The sequence below is a fragment of the Eurosta solidaginis genome, chromosome 4 (assembly GCF_040869045.1).
Source record: "Eurosta solidaginis isolate ZX-2024a chromosome 4, ASM4086904v1, whole genome shotgun sequence".
NCBI lineage: Eukaryota > Metazoa > Arthropoda > Insecta > Diptera > Tephritidae > Eurosta > Eurosta solidaginis.
In genome coordinates, this window is record NC_090322.1 from 19,112,975 (window position 1) to 19,132,326 (window position 19,352).

Here is a 19,352-nt window from a genome sequence, read left to right on the forward strand (position 1 = left end):
TTTTAGGCCCCGCAGAACGGTAAATTATTTTTTTAGCGCAGAGCTAATTTCAAAATTTGTCAAAAATGTATGAGTTTAACCCCTCATGTTAGGCTAAGTCTGAGTTAAAAAATTTAACTTGCCGTTCTACAAAAGAGCCTTAAAGAACATCTTCGGCTTATATACAAACCCTCTCTCACCAAAAACACAGTTGTTCAAGAGCAAAAAAAAAAAACCGTTTTCACAGCTATGAAGTACAGCAGTAGGTGATGAAAATTCGCTTTGTGTATTCAAATAAGTTGTGTGGTTTCAACTCAGTTTAATATAGTTTATAAGACAAGCTTTTCCTTATTCGAATTGAAATAATTTTTATTTTAAATATTGTTGATAAAAGGTTTTGCAGAGAAAAGAAAATATTAGTTTTTTGGACATGTCGTTTATTTCCAATCGTATTTTGAACATGAAGCCTTGTAAAAGCGCATAGTTTCCTTTTCTTTCCTTTCTTCATTTTTTTTTTCCTTGTCTTCTCTATTCTTTTTTCTTAATTTTCATTCCTTTCCCTTACTTTCGCTTTTTTTCTTCCCGTGCTTTCATTTTTTCACTTTATTTCATTTTATTTTAGTTATTGATGTTAGAGAAAAAAGAATAGGAACTGTATTAAAGCAAATAAATGAGCCTGTCTCGCGAGTTAAAAACATATTATTTTATTTAACTTTTTTTTTATTTTATACATTTGTAAATTTTAGTAAATTTTAGTTTTTTTTATTAAATTATTATGCTTTATCATGAAAAAAAATTCAAAAGTATTAAACATACCAGCTGTCATTAGACCGATTCTGAAACCGCCAAAGATTCCATCAGATGTCTTTGTATTTTTAAAATTAGAAATTCGATTCTCCCCATTGTAAATCTGAACATGTAGCGGAACCAACAGCTGATCGCTCAAAATTAGCACACCCACAAACATCACTAATGGCCATATTACGAAAATCTTTCAGAAAATGTAAGTTAAATTTTTAAACAGCCATAAAATGTGATCATTTTGGAATATATACCACTTAGGTCACCTTATTTGGAGTAAATAAGAGAAAATATTTGCTTATATTCAGGTATTTAGTTATTTTTTCTACATTCATCTGTAAAATCTGTATAAATTGAAGGTATATTGATGCCATGCAACTCTGCTCTGTGGATAAGAGTGAGAGGCGTGTTAGAGGCGTTGGTTCCACACTACATACCACTCGTATGGTAGAAAGCTGTCACAGTTCGCCAGATTTATCTATCGCGAGCGGAGGTCTAATAACCTGCGTCAACTGGAAACCAATGATAACATTGGCATTTGACCACCTACCCATACTCCTTTCGCTCGAGCGATATCCCGACTTCATCACCACCGAAAAACGCACTTTCATCAATTTTAAGAAAGGAAAGTGGGATGATTTACAAAACTTACATTGACAATCGCTTTGGTGCCCTCCCTATCCCGACTGATGCCCGTCAAGGGTAGCGTGCTTTCAGCAAGGTCATTGAATCCGCTTCGGTTCGTTTTATTCCAGCCGGAAGAATTCCGGAAATCCTCATTTTCCGGCGGAGACCACAAATTTAGCGAGAGAACGTGACCTTATAAGATAGCACGATCTCGGCGACCCCCAAATAAGGGATAATAACCAACGCATCAGATTGCTTGTGGGTGAACACAAGCGGGCGAAATGGGAGTAGTATTTAGGTGGTTGTGACCTCTCTGCCGGTGTAGGTAAGCTTTGATCCACCGTAAAGTGCCTATCGAATCCGTCTAAGCACAATGACAAAATTTCCATCGCCTTTGGCGATAAAGTGCTGTCAGATGCGAAGAAATGCGCGGGCGCTTTTTGACAACAATGTGTAACGCATTCTACCGTTGACAAAGTCAGACGGCCGGCCAACAGACGCGCACACAAGCATAAATACAGCGTGTCCAATTACCATCATCGCCAGAGGTTGAAGACGCATAGACATGCCGATACTTAAAAACCTAGGCAAAGAGGGACTTAATTATCTAGCGCATGCCTTCAACTTGTCCCTGTCCACCTTCGACATCCCCGAAAAATGGAAAATGTCCAGGCTGGTTCCGCTATTAAAGCCTGGGAAACCAGCTAACATAGAAGATTCTTATCGGCCCATATCTCTCCTATCGCCAGTAGCCAAGACAGTTGAAGTCATTCTCCTTCCCTATTTCACTGCAAATTTGCGTCTTGCCAATCATCAGCATGACTTTCCAAAATCACATAGCACGCCATTAACACACAAATAAATTGCGGATTAAATCAAATCTCCCACCATAGGACAGTACAGCGTTAGACCTGTCAAAAGCTTTTAACACGGACAACCACGGTACGTTACTGCAAGACCCGGAAGGGTCCTCCCTTCCCCCAAGTATCAAAAGATGGTCCGCAAATTATCTAACTGGCCGGCAAGCATCGATGCAATTCAGGAACATATAGAAGAATTAAACAAGGGGTACCGCTACCTTCACCACCAGAAGGAGTCACTATCGTTTCCTACGCCGATGACTGCACAGTAATGGCCACAGGCCCAGGCCCACACATCGATGAGCTTTGTAATAAAATAAACAGCTATACTCCTGATCTCTCCAACTTCTTCGCCTCGCGAAAGCTGACGTTGTCACCGACCAAATCTTTGGCGACCTTACGCGCCAAATTTCGACCATCTTGAATATCCACGTCGATGGCATGACGCTACCGACTGTCTTACACCAAAAAATCTACAACTTCCACTCCTTTGGAACCATTTGTGTCCACATGTATCGCCTTGTCCGCCATTTGAGCACCCTTGCGCCAACCATCCACCTGTATTGTAGCCTTAAAATCTCCCTCGAAGCGCAGATAGGGAATCAGGTAGTCTGTTCGTCCTGTAATTGATGCAGACCTGTTAAATTTGAATAAGCATTAGTAATCCATTAATTAGATGCCTATTTTAGTGACCAATGATTATTTTAATTGGTTTCCAAAAAAAGCAATTACTAATTGATTACCATTACAAAAAAATCAAAAAAAAAAATCATGATTTTTCCCGATCATTGAAAAAAATCAAAAAAAAACTATTTTGATTACTTTTGATTTTTTTTTTATTTTTTCGATTATTTTTGATTTTTTTGACTTTTTTCTACATACAAGTACATTTTAGGATGCAATAGTAAATCGTAACCGTTTATCGAGGCGAGTATATACATGCAACATATAGGGCGTATGGTATATGGGCATTGATCTAAACATATTCTCCGGTAAGTATACACACATCTGCATATTTTGCGACACTCATTTTACAAAATAATGGGGGATCGAAAAAGGCGGTTTTTCTAATTGCCCAGACAATATGTAACACAAATTTTGGATTCCTAGGTTGGCGTCCAAAAGCTGTCATTTAGCAACGATCTTTTATGGTTTCATCCTTAAGTCTAGCCAATTTTGTATATCCAAAATATATATATATCCACTATTTTGGATTACGTTATGGCTATGCACTGATTATTTTTTACATACAAGTACTTCGGTGGATGTAACGGTATAGCGTGAGCGCTTATCTAGGCATATACCCACCTACAAATTATCGTGTCTATAGATGTATCCGACGAATACCTTGCGGGGAAGTGCGTATTGGTTTATGACAAAACAATATGCTCACACAACATGTATTAGTAATACTACTTAGGTTGATAGCTTCGCTTCCAACTGGAGCGATCCTCTAAGTTGTTATTCATCCTCATGATCAGTTGTCTAACCAAAGGTTGTTAAATCCCAGATAAATTTATTAACATACATATGTCCATGTACATTAGATTGAAACTTCTTTTTATTTCCTTATGATTACGTCTAGGATAATTCCTATAAAATTTTAAGTTTTGCATAGTGAGCCATATTTTTATTACTAATAATGGAAATTCCAAACACATTTGTTTGCCTATCGAACATTATCTTTTCGACATTCGTTCAAAAGATATTAACGAAAAAAATGCTTATTTATGATAAAGCTCCCTAAATGGGACGAAGAACACTCACATAGTGGCGATGATATGAAACCAATATTACTAAAATAAAGCGAACAATATTGTAACGAATTTACTTGCAAATCCTCTTATTTGCAACCTTCTGCTAGTTCGAATCACTAAACTGTTGAATAAATAACTCCAATATTGAATAATGGAAAAATTACCTTTATTAAAGTACTTCACAATAACACTTATACTTTGCAACTAGCTTGCTTAACAACTAAACTGATTGATAGCTCAAATGAAACTGATCCTTCATGCCTCAGCCTGTGCCGCTTTTATACTCTTCGGTTTCCTCGTTCACCCATTTCTCGTAAGGTCTAGTAATTTCGTGAACGTGATGCTTGTTTATGAGCTCTATACACGTATTTTTGTAATTTGTATCCATATGCGTGTGTATATGTGAGCGGCTGATGATAATGCGCTTGTGAGTATCTCTCTCTGTTACCCCGCATGTATGTGTGCAGACATAATGATTAATTTGTTTACGTACATACAAGCGTAGCAGCTTGCTTCATTGTGTTGTGGCTTTATTTACTTAGTATCAGATTAGTGATAGGAGTATCACTTAGGCCCGGTTTCACCAACTCGACTTAACTTAGTTAAGTCATATTTTTTAATTTTTCTGTTTCACCACCAATGCTTAGCTAAGTCACAGATAAGCCTACCTGCCAGCTGGCTTATTCTCGACTTTCAACAGTGTTGCTGTAGTACAAATTTTGAGTCGAATTAAATGGCAGTTTTGATACTTATTTCGTTATGCAAATATAGCAACCCCGCTATTGTTGGCATCTGCAATTTCTCTGAATTATTTTATTTTATTTGTATTCTCGGTGGAAAAATTGTAAAAAATTTAATGGATCTTCGAGACTCTGGTGAAAGTGATTGCGATTTTGAAACTCTGCAGGTAATCGTGCTTCGACGAAAAAGAAAAATTAAAGAGCGTCCTGACTTTTTTCTTTATTATGACGATGTTGACTTTCGCGAACGATTTCGTATGTGCAAAGATGCTGCTTGGTTTGTTTTTTCTTTAATAAAAGACAAAATTTATCTTGGAGCACGGTAAGTTTACATCATATATTATAAATGTTGCCCTAAATTACTTCTTCGTTTACAGCAACAACGCAATGCAGCCACATCAAATGTTTTTCATCGCACTCCGGTTCTATGCTTCAGGATCTTTTCAGCAAATTGTGGCAGACCTTTCCGGAGTTTTAAAAGCAAGTGCCTCACGTGCAATTACGCTAGTTTCCTACCATCTAGCATCCTTGCGACCAGATTTTGTGTTATTTCCTCAAACGGAACAGGAGCGCTTGGAAACACAGGCTGCTTTTAAAGAAAAGGCAAATTTTCCGTGTGTAATTGGGGCAATAGACTGCAGCCTTATTAAAATCAGTTCCCCAGGTGAATATGCGTGAATAGTAATTGGTAAACAATATCTCTATATTAATTTATAAACGCTTCCCAAGGCAGCCGGTTCTGTCCGGCTTCATTTCATGTTGAGTCCGTCCCACAAATTGTCATTCTCCCAGCAGATCCTTGCAGCGGGGTAAAAGTTAAGTTGAGGGGTCGACTGCTAATACGCTACCAAAAATATCGAGAGAGGTATCAAAAGACGCGAATAATCTCGAAAATAATAATCCGAAGGCGGAAAATAAAAATTGTATCTCAGTTCTCAGATGTTTGCAGTGGAAGTGGCCGATTTCCATGTGGTAGTTGTAATATTGCGTACCCACAAAAAAAATTGTGAACATAAGTGTTTTCCGCGGAGACCCCAAACTGATACCATCCGCATTTGATGCACGTATTGTTGGTTGCATCTGTGAGTGAAGAATAAATAGCACAAGAGAACAAAAACTATTTTTTAACATACTAAACATTTATTTTATATTATTTCCAGGCGAAGAAGATCAAACTTATGTGCAATGGATGTGGCTACAAAATGGTACATTAAAACGCTGCTAGTGCGGTCATTGGTTAAAATTGGTTGAGCTCCTGTCTAAACTTATTACTTTTAAATAAATGCAAATATATTTTTATTAAGAAAAAAGTAACCAAATAAATTCACAAAATTTAAATTTAAAACGAATATAATTGCTTACAAGTAAACAACAAATGGAATAGAAAACGTACATTTGACGAGAGCTGCTTTCAGTTTAGCCAACAAACAACTACTGGCATAATATTATTAATATAAATAATAATAATTTAATACTTTATAAACACTGTAATTAATTTATGTTGGTTATATTTAGTGACTGCTTTCCAAGGCGGTCGGTTCTATGTACCGGAGCGACTCGGGATTTTTCCCGACCAAGGACTTTAATTTCAGTGTAACCAAATTTAATTTGTTGCGTCCCTCCCACAAATTGTCATCCTTCCAGCAGCTCCTTGCAGCGGGACTGCTCCATATTCTCTTGCTCCGGGAAGGTATCCATTCCAATCCGGGTCCGTCTCCTGACCCCGGTCCTGAGAAATGATTTTGCTGCATCTGACGGAAAAGAATATTTTTAGGACGGTCATACTCTGTTCAGTGTGTCTCGTGTAAGGGATGGTTGCATCGGACAGGTTGTTCTGGGCTTGATCCCAAAACCCGACGTCCACTTAACTTTTATAAATATTTTGTGGCTCCTTGCTGTTCACGTCCAAGGGCGTCCCGTAGTCTACGCCTTACGCCCCCCCCCCCCCCCCCCCCCACTACCTTCCAGCAGCCAAGCTGCTCAGCAAGCCACAACTAGTACCCGCTGCTGCTCGCGCCCAGCGGCGCCAACAACTCACCGTTTGCACCATTTGCCAGCACAGAATATATATGTTTGCGACATCCGCCCAAAGAAGCTCCTGCCTTGGGCGGTGCCACTTTCCTAGATGTTCTGCTCTCCGCGACGGCAACCCCCCGACGGGTATCATTGCGTCATGTTGCCAGGTCGCAAACCCCAATCTACCGAGTACCCCAATGCTTGCCCAAGGACCGCCAGTCCCAGGGCCACAACAGCAGTTGCGTCCTGGCCTTCCTCAACCAAGCGGTAGTCACCCGTCACTTACTCCCAGAGTGGCGACGTTTCCCGCTATGCACTTCAGTATTCTGCAGTTAAACTGTAATGAACTAACTGGGAAGATCACAGAGATAGTCGATTTCATGAAGCGGCACAATATTCGCATTGCTGCGATTCAAGAGACTAAACTCACAGCAAGATCTGCACTGCAAACCTGTTCTGGGTATAATGTCCACAGAAAAGATCGCATGAGCGGAAATGGAGGCGGCCTCGCGTTTATCATACACCACTCTGTGCAATATCTATATATATTATATTATATTATATATATATATATATATATATTTGATCCTGGCATCGACCGCAGGGACAATGTCTTAGAACGTCAAGGCCTATCTGTCCGGTCAGGCGATGCAAACCTAGAAATCATCACCATCTACATCTACCGCCCTAATATTAGCGCCTTACTCACTGGCAACAATCGCATTATCTTAGGTGATTTCAATGCCCATCACGATCTATGGCGGGCGGACAGTAGGGGTGAGATGTTGGCGGATCAAATAGAAGAAACGACGTTCAGCACAATAAACGGAGACGCCCCCACACGTATGGTAGGAAGCTGTCACAGTTCGCCGAATATTTCAATCGTGAGCGCAGAACTCGTAAACTGGCAGCCGATGGTAACATTGGCATCCGACCACCCGCCTATACTTATTTCGTCCGAGCAAACCGCCGACTTCATCGTTACAGATAAACGCACTTTCAAAAAATTTAAAAAAGGAAAGTGGGAGGAATACAATTCTTTTACAGGCAACCTCTTTGCTGCCCTGCCTATCCCGACTGATGCCCGCCAAGGGGAGCGTGCTTTCCGCAAGGTCATTGAATCCGCCTCGGCACGTTTCATTCCCGCCGGGAGAATTCCCGAAACTCGGCCCCACTTCCCGGCGGAGGCCGCAGATTTAGCGAGAGAACGTGACCTTATAAGACAGCTCGACCCAGGCGACCCTCAAATAAGGGATATAAACCAACGCATCAGATTGTTTGTGGATGAACACAAGCGGGCGAAATGGGAGGAGCACCTAAGAGGTTGTAACCTCTCTGCCGGTGTGGGTAAACTTTGGTCCCCTGTAAAGTCCTTATCGAATCCGTCTAAGCACAATGACAAAGTTTCCATCGCCTTCGGCGATAAAGTGCTGTCGGGTTCGAAAAAATGCGCGAGCGCTTTCTGTCGTCAATATGTTATGCATTCTACGGTCGACAAAGATAGACGGAGGGCCAACAGACACGCACATAAACATAAATTCAGCGCGTCACCAATTACCATCACCGCCAGAGAGGTTGAAGATGCCATTGGTTACGCTAAACCATCCAAAGCAGTGGGCCTAGACGGCATAGCCAAGCCGATGCTTAAAAGCCTAGGGAAAGAGGGTTTCAAATACTTAGCACATGTCTTCAACCTGTCTCTTTCCACCTTTGTCATACCTGAAAAATGGAAAATGGCCAAGGTGGTCCCGCTACTAAAGCCTGGGAAACCAGCTAACATAGGAGAGTCATATCGCCCGATATCTCTCCTATCGCCAGTAACCAAGACGCTTGAAGCCATTTTGCTCCCCTACTTCAAAGCAAATTTGTAGCTAGCCTGCCATCAGCATGGCTTTAGAAAACTCCATAGCACTACCACCGCGCTAAATGCCATCAGCACCCAGATAAATTGCGGTTTAAATCAAAACCCCCACCATCGAACAGTACTCGTAGCGCTATACCTATCAAAAGCTTTTGATACGGTCAACCATGGCACGTTACTGCAAGACCTGGAAGGGTCTACCCTTCCCCCATGTCTTAAAAGGTGGACCGCAAATTATCTGGGTGGTCGGCAGGCATCGGTGCAATTTAGAAACGAAACATCAAAACCAAGGAGAATTAAACAAGGGGTGCCACAACTGATCTCTCCAGTTTTTTCGCCTCGCGAAACCTGGCATTATCACCGACTAAATCTTCCGCGACCTTATTTACAACATGGACGTCCCAAATGTCGACCATTTTGAACATCCACGTCGATGGCACTACGCTACCGACTGTCCTACACCCCAAAATCTTGGGTGTGACGTTTGATCAGGATCTACATTTTGGTGAGCACGCAGCCGACATTGTTCCGAAAATCCATAGCCGTAATAAAATCCTCAAATCCCTTGCTACTCGATACAATCATAAAACGTGGGCCTGGCATTAAAGAGCAACCAACTATGCTTTGTATTTAGTTTTTTGCAACCATTCTTTTTAGGTAAGGGTAATCGCTATGTTAATTGGATGTGGCTGGAAAAGGGTGCACCCAAACGGTGTGAATGTGGATTTTATTTCCAATTAAAGGAAGTAAAACCAATTTAAAAAGAATTACAGCAAAAGTCAATTTAAAACCGTGGTATATATTCGTCCGATATATTATTAATTTGAATATAATTATTTACACATTATAAATAAACTAAGAATATTAGCCTATGTTATAACCAGTCAAGAGGTAACCACTATTACCATTCATATTTACTTCAGGATGTGGGCGATTGGGCAATATTTGATAGTAACGTAACCAATTTCAAGTAAAATGCAAATTTGTGACATTAGAGTTGGTTTTCAGCTCTACATACAAGTCCATTAAAAATTCCTTGCTAAGACTGTACAACACTATTGGGCGTGAAGGTTTTACAAAGTGTAATAAAACTTGCACGATGTTACTTGGGTGTTCCTTTTCTGATATGACAAGTGCATCGAAATTGACGCGCATTAACTCACATGCACGCCGGTTTTCTATCTGCCATTTCTGCGCCGGTGCTGCAGGAACTGTTGCAGATGGGTTATTTGTTTCGCTATAATCGCCGGTGCTGTCGCTATTAGGGGACGCTGCTGTTGTTGTAACAGTGCTTGATGTTGCGCCCGAAGTTGCTGCAGAAAAAAAAAGAGTTAAGTTATTACAGCTAGCAAGGTTTTATTGTGCTGCAATGACGAAAACCTGTCCGAGGCTTTTGAGCATACAAATTTAGGTCGTAAACAAGACCAGAAAGGCTTTGGAGAATTCTCCAAGTGTTTTTGGCAATATTTTTATACAGATCAAGCCTGTCTAATCGTTTATTCAATGTTACTTACCCGCATCATCTTCGCTTAGTTTCTGCTTTTTACTGCTTGGCTCTCTTTCTTCAATGGGTGTACTTGGCTCAGTTGCGGCCTCGGGCACCTGTTGATCCTTCCCTTGATAGTATTCTCGCAGCACGGAATATAAATTTACCAAGATACAACGTTTTAGTTGCTCTTTCATTGCTTGCTTCTGTGGCACATTACCTGGATGCATGTGCACAAGTGTCGCCTCAGTGTTAGCGCCAATTGAATTCAGAAAGCTTGCAGGTAGCAGACCACTTGTACCACTCTCATACATTAAATAACTACCAAAACCGCGTACACACGCATATGAAATGTTATTATTTTTATTATAATTTTATTAAAAGTTGCCAATACGCAACTGACAGCCGTAACTGACAATACTTCAAATGGATTGGGTTGCGTGAAATTAAAGAGTAGCAAAAAATACTACTATGTATAAAACAGCTGATAGGGTTGTTGTATGTTAATTTCGTTAAGTAACTAAGTTGGTGAAACCGAAAAAAAACTAAGCCGCAAATCTGGACTAACTTAAGTCACAACTAAGTTTTAGCTTAAGTCGAGTTGGTGAAATCGGCCCTTAGTGTCACTGATATTCGTCACAATATGATAAACTTTGACTACAAAACAATTAGTGCATGGCCATAATTTAATCCAAAATAGCGGAAATATTAATTTTGGATACAAAACAGAATTGGCTTGACTTAAGGATGAAACCACAGAGGATCTTCAATACTTTATATAATGGGTGTAGTAAAATATGCACATGTGTGTATACTTACCGGAGAATATGTTTAGATCAATGTTTAGTCACACTGCCCTCCACCTAAGTCTGATCGTCCCGATCAGACAAATCTCTCGATCTAACCGCTGCTAGCCTCTCCAAATGAGCCACTTTCATTTTGGTTCGTGATTTGCCAATGGTTTGTATGCGGTACACTACATCGTTTATCCGTTTTACAACTTTGTATGGGCCTTCCCAGTTACACTGCAAATTCTGGGACAAACCTTTTTTTTCGTTGTTGGTTGTATAGCAGCACCAAATCTGCTTCCTGAAACCCTTCCGAATTAATTGCTTTATCGTACCTCGCTTTCATCTTGTCACTCATAATCTTTGCTCGTGGCCTTACAAGATCGTGTATCTCTCTCAGCTCTTCTTCCAAGACACCAGTGGATTTCTTGACATTCCTCTCCGCATCGGCACCTATCCCATACTTCAAATCAGCTGGAAATCGAAGGTCATTGCCAAAAATTACTTTTGCAGGGGTTTGGCCCGTTGTCTCATGCACTGCTGATCGGTAAGCCATCAAGAATAATGGTATGTGGGTATCCCACTCCTTATGGTACTTGTCTACTACTTTTCTTAAATGCTCCTCCAAGGTTCTATTGAAACGTTCCACCATACCATCAGACTGATGCAATGCAGTTGTCCGTGTTTTTCGGATGCCCAATGATTTACACATTTCTTGGAACACAGCTGATTCAAAATTCCTGCCTTGGTCGGAATGTAACTCCATTGGTACACCATACCTTGCAACCCATTCGTTTTTAACCACTTCTGCTACTGTTTCTACTTCTTGGTTTGGGATTGGGTATACCTCTGGCCATTTACTGAAATAATCCATAACCACCAGTACGTATTTGTTCCCGCGGTTGCTAGTAGGAAATGAACCTGCGACATCCATAGCGATCCTTTCAAATGGTGCACCTGAAATATACTGCTTCATCTGGCCATGACTTCGTGTTTTGGGCCCTTTCGCTCTGTTGCATATCTCGCAGTTGGCAATCCACTCGGTGACCGACTGACGGCAACCAACCCAATAGAATCTCTGTTTAATCTTCTCGAGCGTCTTCGTGATTCCAAGATGACCTCCACTTGGACCATTATGCAGCTCGTTGAGCACGTCAGGAATCCTCTTTCTGGGAACAACTATCAGTTTCTTCTTGCATTTACCATCCTCACTTTCCCATACTCGATGAAGGCAACCGGATATCAATTCTAAACTGTTCCACTGTGCCCAATATGACTTCGCAATAGGACTCTCTGCTGACATCTCTTCTCTGTTTGGTCTTTCGTTTCGTTCGAGCCCTTGCATAACACGTGACAGATCTGTATCTGGCACTTTCTTAGCTGTTCCTTGTCCCATTCATCTGTACATGTTATAGTCATTAGCCGGACATCTATAATGTCTTCTTTAGCCTCGGCCTTTGAACAGTGCTTGCAATCCAAACTATATGGTCTTCGTGACATTGCATCAGCATTTCCATGGGTACTACCTTTTCGATGCTCAATGGAAAAGTCATAGCTTCGTAGTCGCTCGATTCACTGTGCCAATTGACCTTCCGGATTACGGAACTGCAGGAGCCATTTCAACGTTGCGTGTTCTGTCATGACGCGGAATCGCTGGCCGTAGAGGTATTTGTGAAAATGTTTAATGCACTCTACCAATGCCAACAGCTCTCTCCGTGTAACGCAATAGTTCCTCTCTGGTTTTCCAATTGAACGGCTGTAATATGCAACTACCTTCTCCTGTCCATCGACCAGTTGTGATAAAACGCCTCCTATAGCATATCCGCTCGCATCTGTATCTAGAATAAACGTGGCTCCTGGAATCGGATATGCCAACATTGGGGCAGTGCACAAACGCTCTTTCAATGTTTGGAAAGCTACTTCTTGCTCCTTCTTCCATTCAAAAGCTTTATTTTTTCTTGTTAGCTCGTGGAGACTATGGGCTCGGCTGGCAAATTTTGTACAAATCGGCGGTAATATGTACACAGCCCAAGGAAACTTCTCAATTCATGCAGATTCTGTGGTCTTGGCCAATCCTTTACTGCCTCTATCTTTTCATTCGCTGTGCAGATGCCCTCTGTCGTTACCTTGCGACCCAAATAATTTACTTCCTTTTTAAACAGCGCACACTTTTTGGGACTTAACTTCAGACCAGCGCCAGCTATTCTCTGGAAAACTTCCTCCAAGTTCTTAAGATGTTCATCAAAATTCTTGCCCAATACGATGATGTCGTCCAGGTACACCAAGCATGTTTTCCAATGTAGTCCTTTCAGTACCTGGTCCATGAGTCTCTCAAAAGTAGCTGGTGCATTACAAAGTCCAAAAGGCATCACTGTAAATTGCCCAAGACCATCACCGACACTGAAGGCTGTTTTCTCTTTATCTTCCTCCTTCACCTCAACTTGCCAGTAGCCGCTTTTTAAGTCCAGTGTGGAAAACCATTTCGTACCAGATAGCGAGTCCAGAGTGTCGTCAATTCTTGGCAATGGGTAGCTATCCTTTTTTGTAACGTCATTCAACTTCCGGTAGTCCACGCAAAACCTCATTTTTCCATCCTTCTTCTTTACAAGTACTACCGGTGAGCTCCATGGACTAGCTGATGGTTCGATGACGCCGCTGTCGCTCATTTCTTGTATGATTTGACTCACAACTTCCCGCTTCGCCAGTGGAACACTACGTGGAGCTTGACGGATCGGCCTCGCATCTCCAGTGTCTATTTGATGTTTCACAACATTGGTGCGGCCTGGTTTGGAACCATCCTGGTCAAATATGTTAGGAGCAGTTGTTTTGCCTTACTCTGATAGGCTTCCTCTAGCCCCTGCGTCCATGCCGTGATGTCATTTGAAAGATCAGTATTACTAGATGAAACGTGTTCCTGGAGATGTTCACAGTTAATAGCTACTTCGGCTTCTTGGCATCTTCCCAAAATAGCTCCTTTGGTCAAATTGAATGGTGACTTGAACTCATTGATTACTCTTACCGGAATACGTCCATCTTGTTTTGTCATGGCCAGGGTTTTTCCTACAAGTATATTCAGTGCTGATTTATTTGCTGCTTCGACAACCCACAATTTGTTTGTCCCACAATCTCCATCAACCTTTGCCCAGATGACTGATTAATTGATTTTGGTGGTATTTGCTGACTCTCTTCTACCAGCACTCGTTTACTGCTGTAGCCTCTCTCGTAGCCGAAATTAAGTGGCACATCCATGTTCTTATATTGCATCGTCTTGCTTTGCATATCGATTTTGATGCATTGGTTGATTAAGAAGTCCACTCCAATTATGATTTCATCAACAATACCTGCCACTATAAAATTGTGTAGTACCGTGACGTTCCCAATTGCTACTTCACATTCTACTTTTCCAATTACCTGGGTGTCCTCTCCCGTGGCTGTACGTAATCTTGCTCCAAGCAATGGTCTTATCTTCTTGTTGACTAAATCTGATCGAATGATGGAATGGAATGCACCCGTATCTACAGTCAATAACCGTTCCTTTCCATCCACGTGTCCTCCGACAGTAAGATTGCTTGACCTTCTTCCAATTTGCGAGATAGAGGTTATGGGGCGTTCAATTGAGGGAGCCAGCTGTCGCCCCTTGCGGCTGACTCTCTTTAGTTTAACGATTGAGTGGACTTAGAGATTTGCTCATCTCCTTCAGCTCTGCGTTTACGACCACCCACATTGTTGGAACTGTTAGGGTTGGTGGTGCAATGTCGTGCAATATGACCTGGGTTGCCGCACTTGAAACATTTAATAACTCCGGCATTTTTCTGTTGTGATCCCTTCAGTGCTCCCAAAATTGTGTCTACCCAATCTGGTCTTTCCACTTCCACACGATGAGCTTTGTATGCTGGTTTACTCAAAAGCGACGCTGTTTCTTGAGTCAGTGCATGGGATACCGTTTCTGCGAATGTGGGTTTTGGGTTTGCATATGTCGCTCGCTTCGTTTCTACGTCCCGTATGCCATTTATAAAACTCTGGATTTTTACCCTCTCGGTGTACTCCACGGGTGCGTCCGCATTTGCCAAATGTGCCAACCTTTCAACATCCGAGGCAAACTCCTGCAAAGTCTCAATCGCTCTTCGGTGACGGTTTTGCAACTCAATTTGGAATATCTGTTTTCTATGCTCGCTTCCATAACGTCTCTCGACAGCGGCCATCAATACTTCATAACTGTTCCGTTCGTACTCTGGAATAGTCTGTAAGATTTCGGCAGCTGGTCCTTTCAATGCTATAAAGAGTGCAGCAACTTTATCTTCAGCATTCCAGTTGTTCACTGCTGCGGTCTTCTCAAATTGTAGCTTAAAGACCTGGAAAGGAACAGAACCGTCAAAGGATGGTGTTTTTACCTTTGGATTACTCGTTGAAATTGCTGGGCCATTTAGTTGCAACTGCTCGATACGTCCTCTCAAAGCATCCACCTCGGCCTCGATTTTTTCTTCAAACTGTAAAATTTGTGTATCTTGCGCCTCCAACTTCGAGGAAATACGTCCTTCTTGCTCTTCCAGTTGAGCAGAGATCTGCGATGATATCTGTGCTGAAATTTGCGCCGACATTTCGGATATTCGTGCCTCTTGTGCTTCAATCTTCGCTGTTATTTCAGATGACATTTCTGCAATACGTGTCTCCTGTGATTCCATCTTGGATGCCATATATGTCTTCTGTTCTTCTAGCTGTGATGACATATTTGTGATAACATTTCTGTTATACGTGCCTCTTGCGCTTCCAGTTGGGATGCCAATTGCGACGACATTGATGCTACTGTCGATGTTTGTGCAGATATTGCAGCCAATATCATGTTCAAGTCTGTGCTCTTAACTGTCTGCGATGTTTCGTTTTTCTCTTCAATTTTTGTTGTCTCGTCGACATCAAGATGAAAGGCATACTCTTCCACGTTAATTCCTTCTGCTTCCATTGCCTCTCGTAGTCGTGCCTGAAGTTCGAGTTTAATGCCGGTTGTATTCAAACCACGGCTCTCCAACTCCTTCTTCAGTTGCTGGATCTTCCATTCACTGAACATTGCCATTCCCTTGTTGTCCTCTGTAATTTATTCAACAATTCCTCTTCTGACACCAATTGTAACGAATTTACTTGCAAATCCTCTTATTTGCAACCTTCTGCTAGTTCGAATCACTAAACTGTTGCATAAAGAACTCCAATATTGAATAATGAAAAATTGACTTTTATTAAAGTACTTTACAATAACACTTATACTTTGCAACTAGCTTGTTTAACAACCCAACTGATTGATAGCTCAAATGAAACTGATCCTTCATGCCTCAGCCTGTGCCGCTTTTATACTCTTCGGTTTCCGCGTTCACCCATTTCTCGTAAGGTCTAGTAATTTCGTGAACCTGATGCTTGTTTATGAGCTATATACACGTATATTTGCAATTTGTATCCATATGCGTGTGTATATGTGAGCGGCTAATGATGATGCGCTTGTGAGTATCTCTCTCTGTTGCCCCGCATGTATGTGTGCAGACATAATGATTAATTTGTTTACGTACATACAAGCGACCCAGCTTGCTTCATTGTGTTGTGGTTTTATTTACTTAGTATCAGATTAGTGATGGGAGTATCACTTAGTGTCACTGATATTCGTCACAATATGATAAACTTTGACTACAAAACAATTAGTGCATGGCCATAATTTAATCCAAAATAGCGGAAATATTAATTTGGGATACAAAACAGAATTGGCTTGACTTAAGGATGAAACCATAGAGGATCTTCAATATTTTATATAATGGGTGTAGTAAAATATACACATGTGTGTATACTTACCGGAGAATATGTTTAGATCAATGCCCATATAACATACACCCTATATGTTGCATGTATATACTCGCTTCGATAAGCGCTTACGATTTACTATTGCATCCTAAAATGTAGAAATTATCCCGTGCATCCAACAAACGAGAATTTTTCTTTCAACAAAGTGGAAAAATAATCAAAAAAAAAAAATAAAAAAAAATAAAAAATAAAAATAAAAAATAATCAATTACTTTTGATTTATTTTATTTATTTTATTATTTTTTATTTATTTTTTTATTTTTGATGACTTGATTATTTTTTATTTTTTTGATTATTTTTATTTTTTTTTCAATAATCGTAAAAAATCATGATTTTTCTTTTGATTATTTTTTTAATCAGTTGAAAAGTAATCATTAAAAATGGAAAATAATGGCAAGTAATCATTAAATGGCTTTTAAAGAAAATAATCAATGGAACGGCTAATCATTGCCATTAGTAATCATTATTTAACAGGTCTGGATTGAACATGCTGCATTACTCCGGAGCCTTTTTTTTGCTTATGCTCCGGCTATGAACATAAACAGAGCATAGAGCAGAGGCGTAGCATAAAAAGTGATAGTATTTCTTATAGTCTTCTACGAGCTACAAAAAATTAAAAAGCTTTCACACAATAGTTGTGTACCAGCTGAATTGTATTTTTACATCCAACTTTTATATGAGAAGCAACAGCCAACAATTCATGAGGGTTTTCAAATCATAGCACGTTCGACGCAGACGACCTTGTCAATTGCCTAAATGCGTTTTTTCCAAAATCTTTTAATTATTTTGGGGCTGAAAACTTAAAAAATAAAATACAGTGATTCTTTATAATTTTTCCAATATAAACAAATCATCCGTCAGATAAACTTCCAAGTGGATGCAGTGTAGGTTAAACTTGAAAATGATATCGCATATTTGGTCAGGTTTACCTAAATTTTGTCAGTATAAAGAGTTACCCACTTTAAATTAAAATACCAATAGCACAATAATTATTTTTTGAATTTTATAGTTAAGCGCGGTATCCAGATCATTATGGACGAAAACCGCATCTGTAACGAAATTTTGTGAAGAAAATGGTAAATAAAAAAGCAAAATTGATATTAAAAAAAAAAAAAAATTACTTCAAGCCATGCCGACAAGGGGAAATAAAAATTTGTTGAGCGTTTTCTTATGATCTGGGTCCGTATCGTGTAATACGATCACGTATCGAAAAGCGCTTTCACTCAAAGAATAAATATGATTTTGTAAAAATTAGAATGAATTGCAATTAGTACACGTAGCCACTATTTAGCATATTTCCTTAATCCGATCCACCATTTAAGAGATGTTGCGATGCAAAAAATAGTTTTCGATCACGGATCATATAACACGATACCGGCCCTGGACTCCGCGCTTTACGGAGAAATTAACCTTAATATAAGATCACCGTCTACGGAGTTTCTGAATGCCATTTTACCTATTTACTTTAAATTTAGCCTCTTCTTCCCTTAAAGCTGCCATATTTCGCTCACGCGTCTCTGGATCTTCGTCTGTATGAGTAGCTGAGTGTAACCGTAGCTCCGAAGCAAAACGAAAAGCTAAGGGACAAAACTTACATCTATGTACATTATCACCCAGATGTACACGTAAATGCTTATTCAGTATGCTTTTTGACGCAACGCTCCGTCCGCAGTATTTACATTTATATGGTTTTTCACCGGTATGAGTACGCGTGTGCTGCCTTAGTTTCGAAGCTTCTGCAAATCTGTTTAACACAGGCAAAAAATAAAGTTAGAAAAAATTTGGTGAAATATATGTATTAAGACTAGGATTTTTATGATAGCCTACCGCTTTTCACAAAAATCACATTTATGGGGCTTTTCGCCGCTATGACTTCTTTCATGTCTATTTAAGTGCCATGTTGTTTTAAAACGTTTGCCACAAATATCGCACGGGAATTGGTAGTTCTTCTCACGCATGTTTTTGTATCTGAAAAAAAAAAAACACAGGTAGTTAAGACAATAAAAAAAAAACGATTTTACTTTTTGATATTAAAGGAAAGCGAGGATTTGAATTTTGTAACTAAACTATTTGCGTCTTTCTCCTCTTGATTTTCCCTACAAATTGGCCGGACGGGACCTACATGTTTTATGCCGACTCCGAACGGCATCTGCAAGGCAGATGAGTTTTCACTGAGAGCTTTTCATGGCAGAAATACACCCGGAGCGCTTGTCAAACACTGCCGAGGGGCGACCCCGCTTAGAAAAATTTTCTTCTAATTGAAAAACCTTATTTCTAAAATTTTGATGTTGCTTTGCCCGGGGTGCGAACCCAGGGCATACGGTGTGATAGGCGGCGCACGCTACCATCACACCACGGTGGCCGCAAAAAAAAATATACAAATAAATAAAGCCCAGCACGGATGTTTACACGATCTATTCGGCTTCGGAGCCCCTGCCTAAAGTTCGCCGCAGCGTCAAATTCAATGATAGGTTGCCAAAACGCTCAAACAACGCTCACAGCTCAAACAATTCAGTTTTAAGGGATCAAGACTAAAGCCAGAACCTCAATTAATATTCCACCAAATTAGTTTACCTCCTGCCTTGTCCTCCTGTTGTGT

The 19,352-nt window shown here is 40.4% G+C and overlaps 2 protein-coding genes and 1 long non-coding RNA gene across 6 annotated transcripts in view; 1 reads left to right on the forward strand and 2 right to left on the reverse strand.

The window, feature by feature from the left end:
* The window catches only part of LOC137249205 (zinc finger protein 665-like), a 126,802-nt gene that overhangs the window by 22,211 nt on the left and 85,239 nt on the right, over positions 1-19,352 (reverse strand). For all 4 annotated transcript variants that reach the window (XM_067780508.1, XM_067780507.1, XM_067780511.1 and 1 more), the window contains 2 exons: positions 18,581-18,721; positions 18,210-18,497 (listed from right to left, as the gene is read on the reverse strand). In XM_067780508.1, the coding sequence (XP_067636609.1) occupies positions 18,210-18,497; positions 18,581-18,721 (429 nt within the window). The remainder of the gene's footprint in view (positions 1-18,209; positions 18,498-18,580; positions 18,722-19,352) is intronic.
* On the forward strand, positions 5,807-6,118 carry LOC137249219 (uncharacterized). The gene is made up of 2 exons (XR_010952295.1): positions 5,807-5,846; positions 5,925-6,118. It is a non-coding gene; the product is annotated as an uncharacterized lncRNA (long non-coding RNA).
* Positions 9,581-11,398, reverse strand: LOC137249211 (tRNA (adenine(58)-N(1))-methyltransferase non-catalytic subunit TRM6-like). The gene is made up of 2 exons (XM_067780519.1): positions 10,156-11,398; positions 9,581-9,954 (listed from the first exon to the last, which is right to left on the reverse strand). The coding sequence occupies exons 1-2, from the start codon at positions 10,439-10,441 to the stop codon at positions 9,608-9,610; spliced, it is 633 nt and encodes a 210-aa protein (XP_067636620.1). The 5' UTR covers positions 10,442-11,398; the 3' UTR covers positions 9,581-9,607.

What these genes read in the sequence shown, in the direction of transcription:
- LOC137249211 (XM_067780519.1), bottom strand. Translation starts at nt 10,441, where the DNA reads ATGTATGAGAGTGGTACAAGTGGTCTGCTACCTGCAAGCTTTCTGAAT. An exon ending in ACTAAGCGAAGATGATGCGG is followed by an intron (nt 9,955 to 10,155) that starts GTAAGTAACATT and finishes TTTTTTCTGCAG; the next exon opens with CAACTTCGGGCGCAACATCA.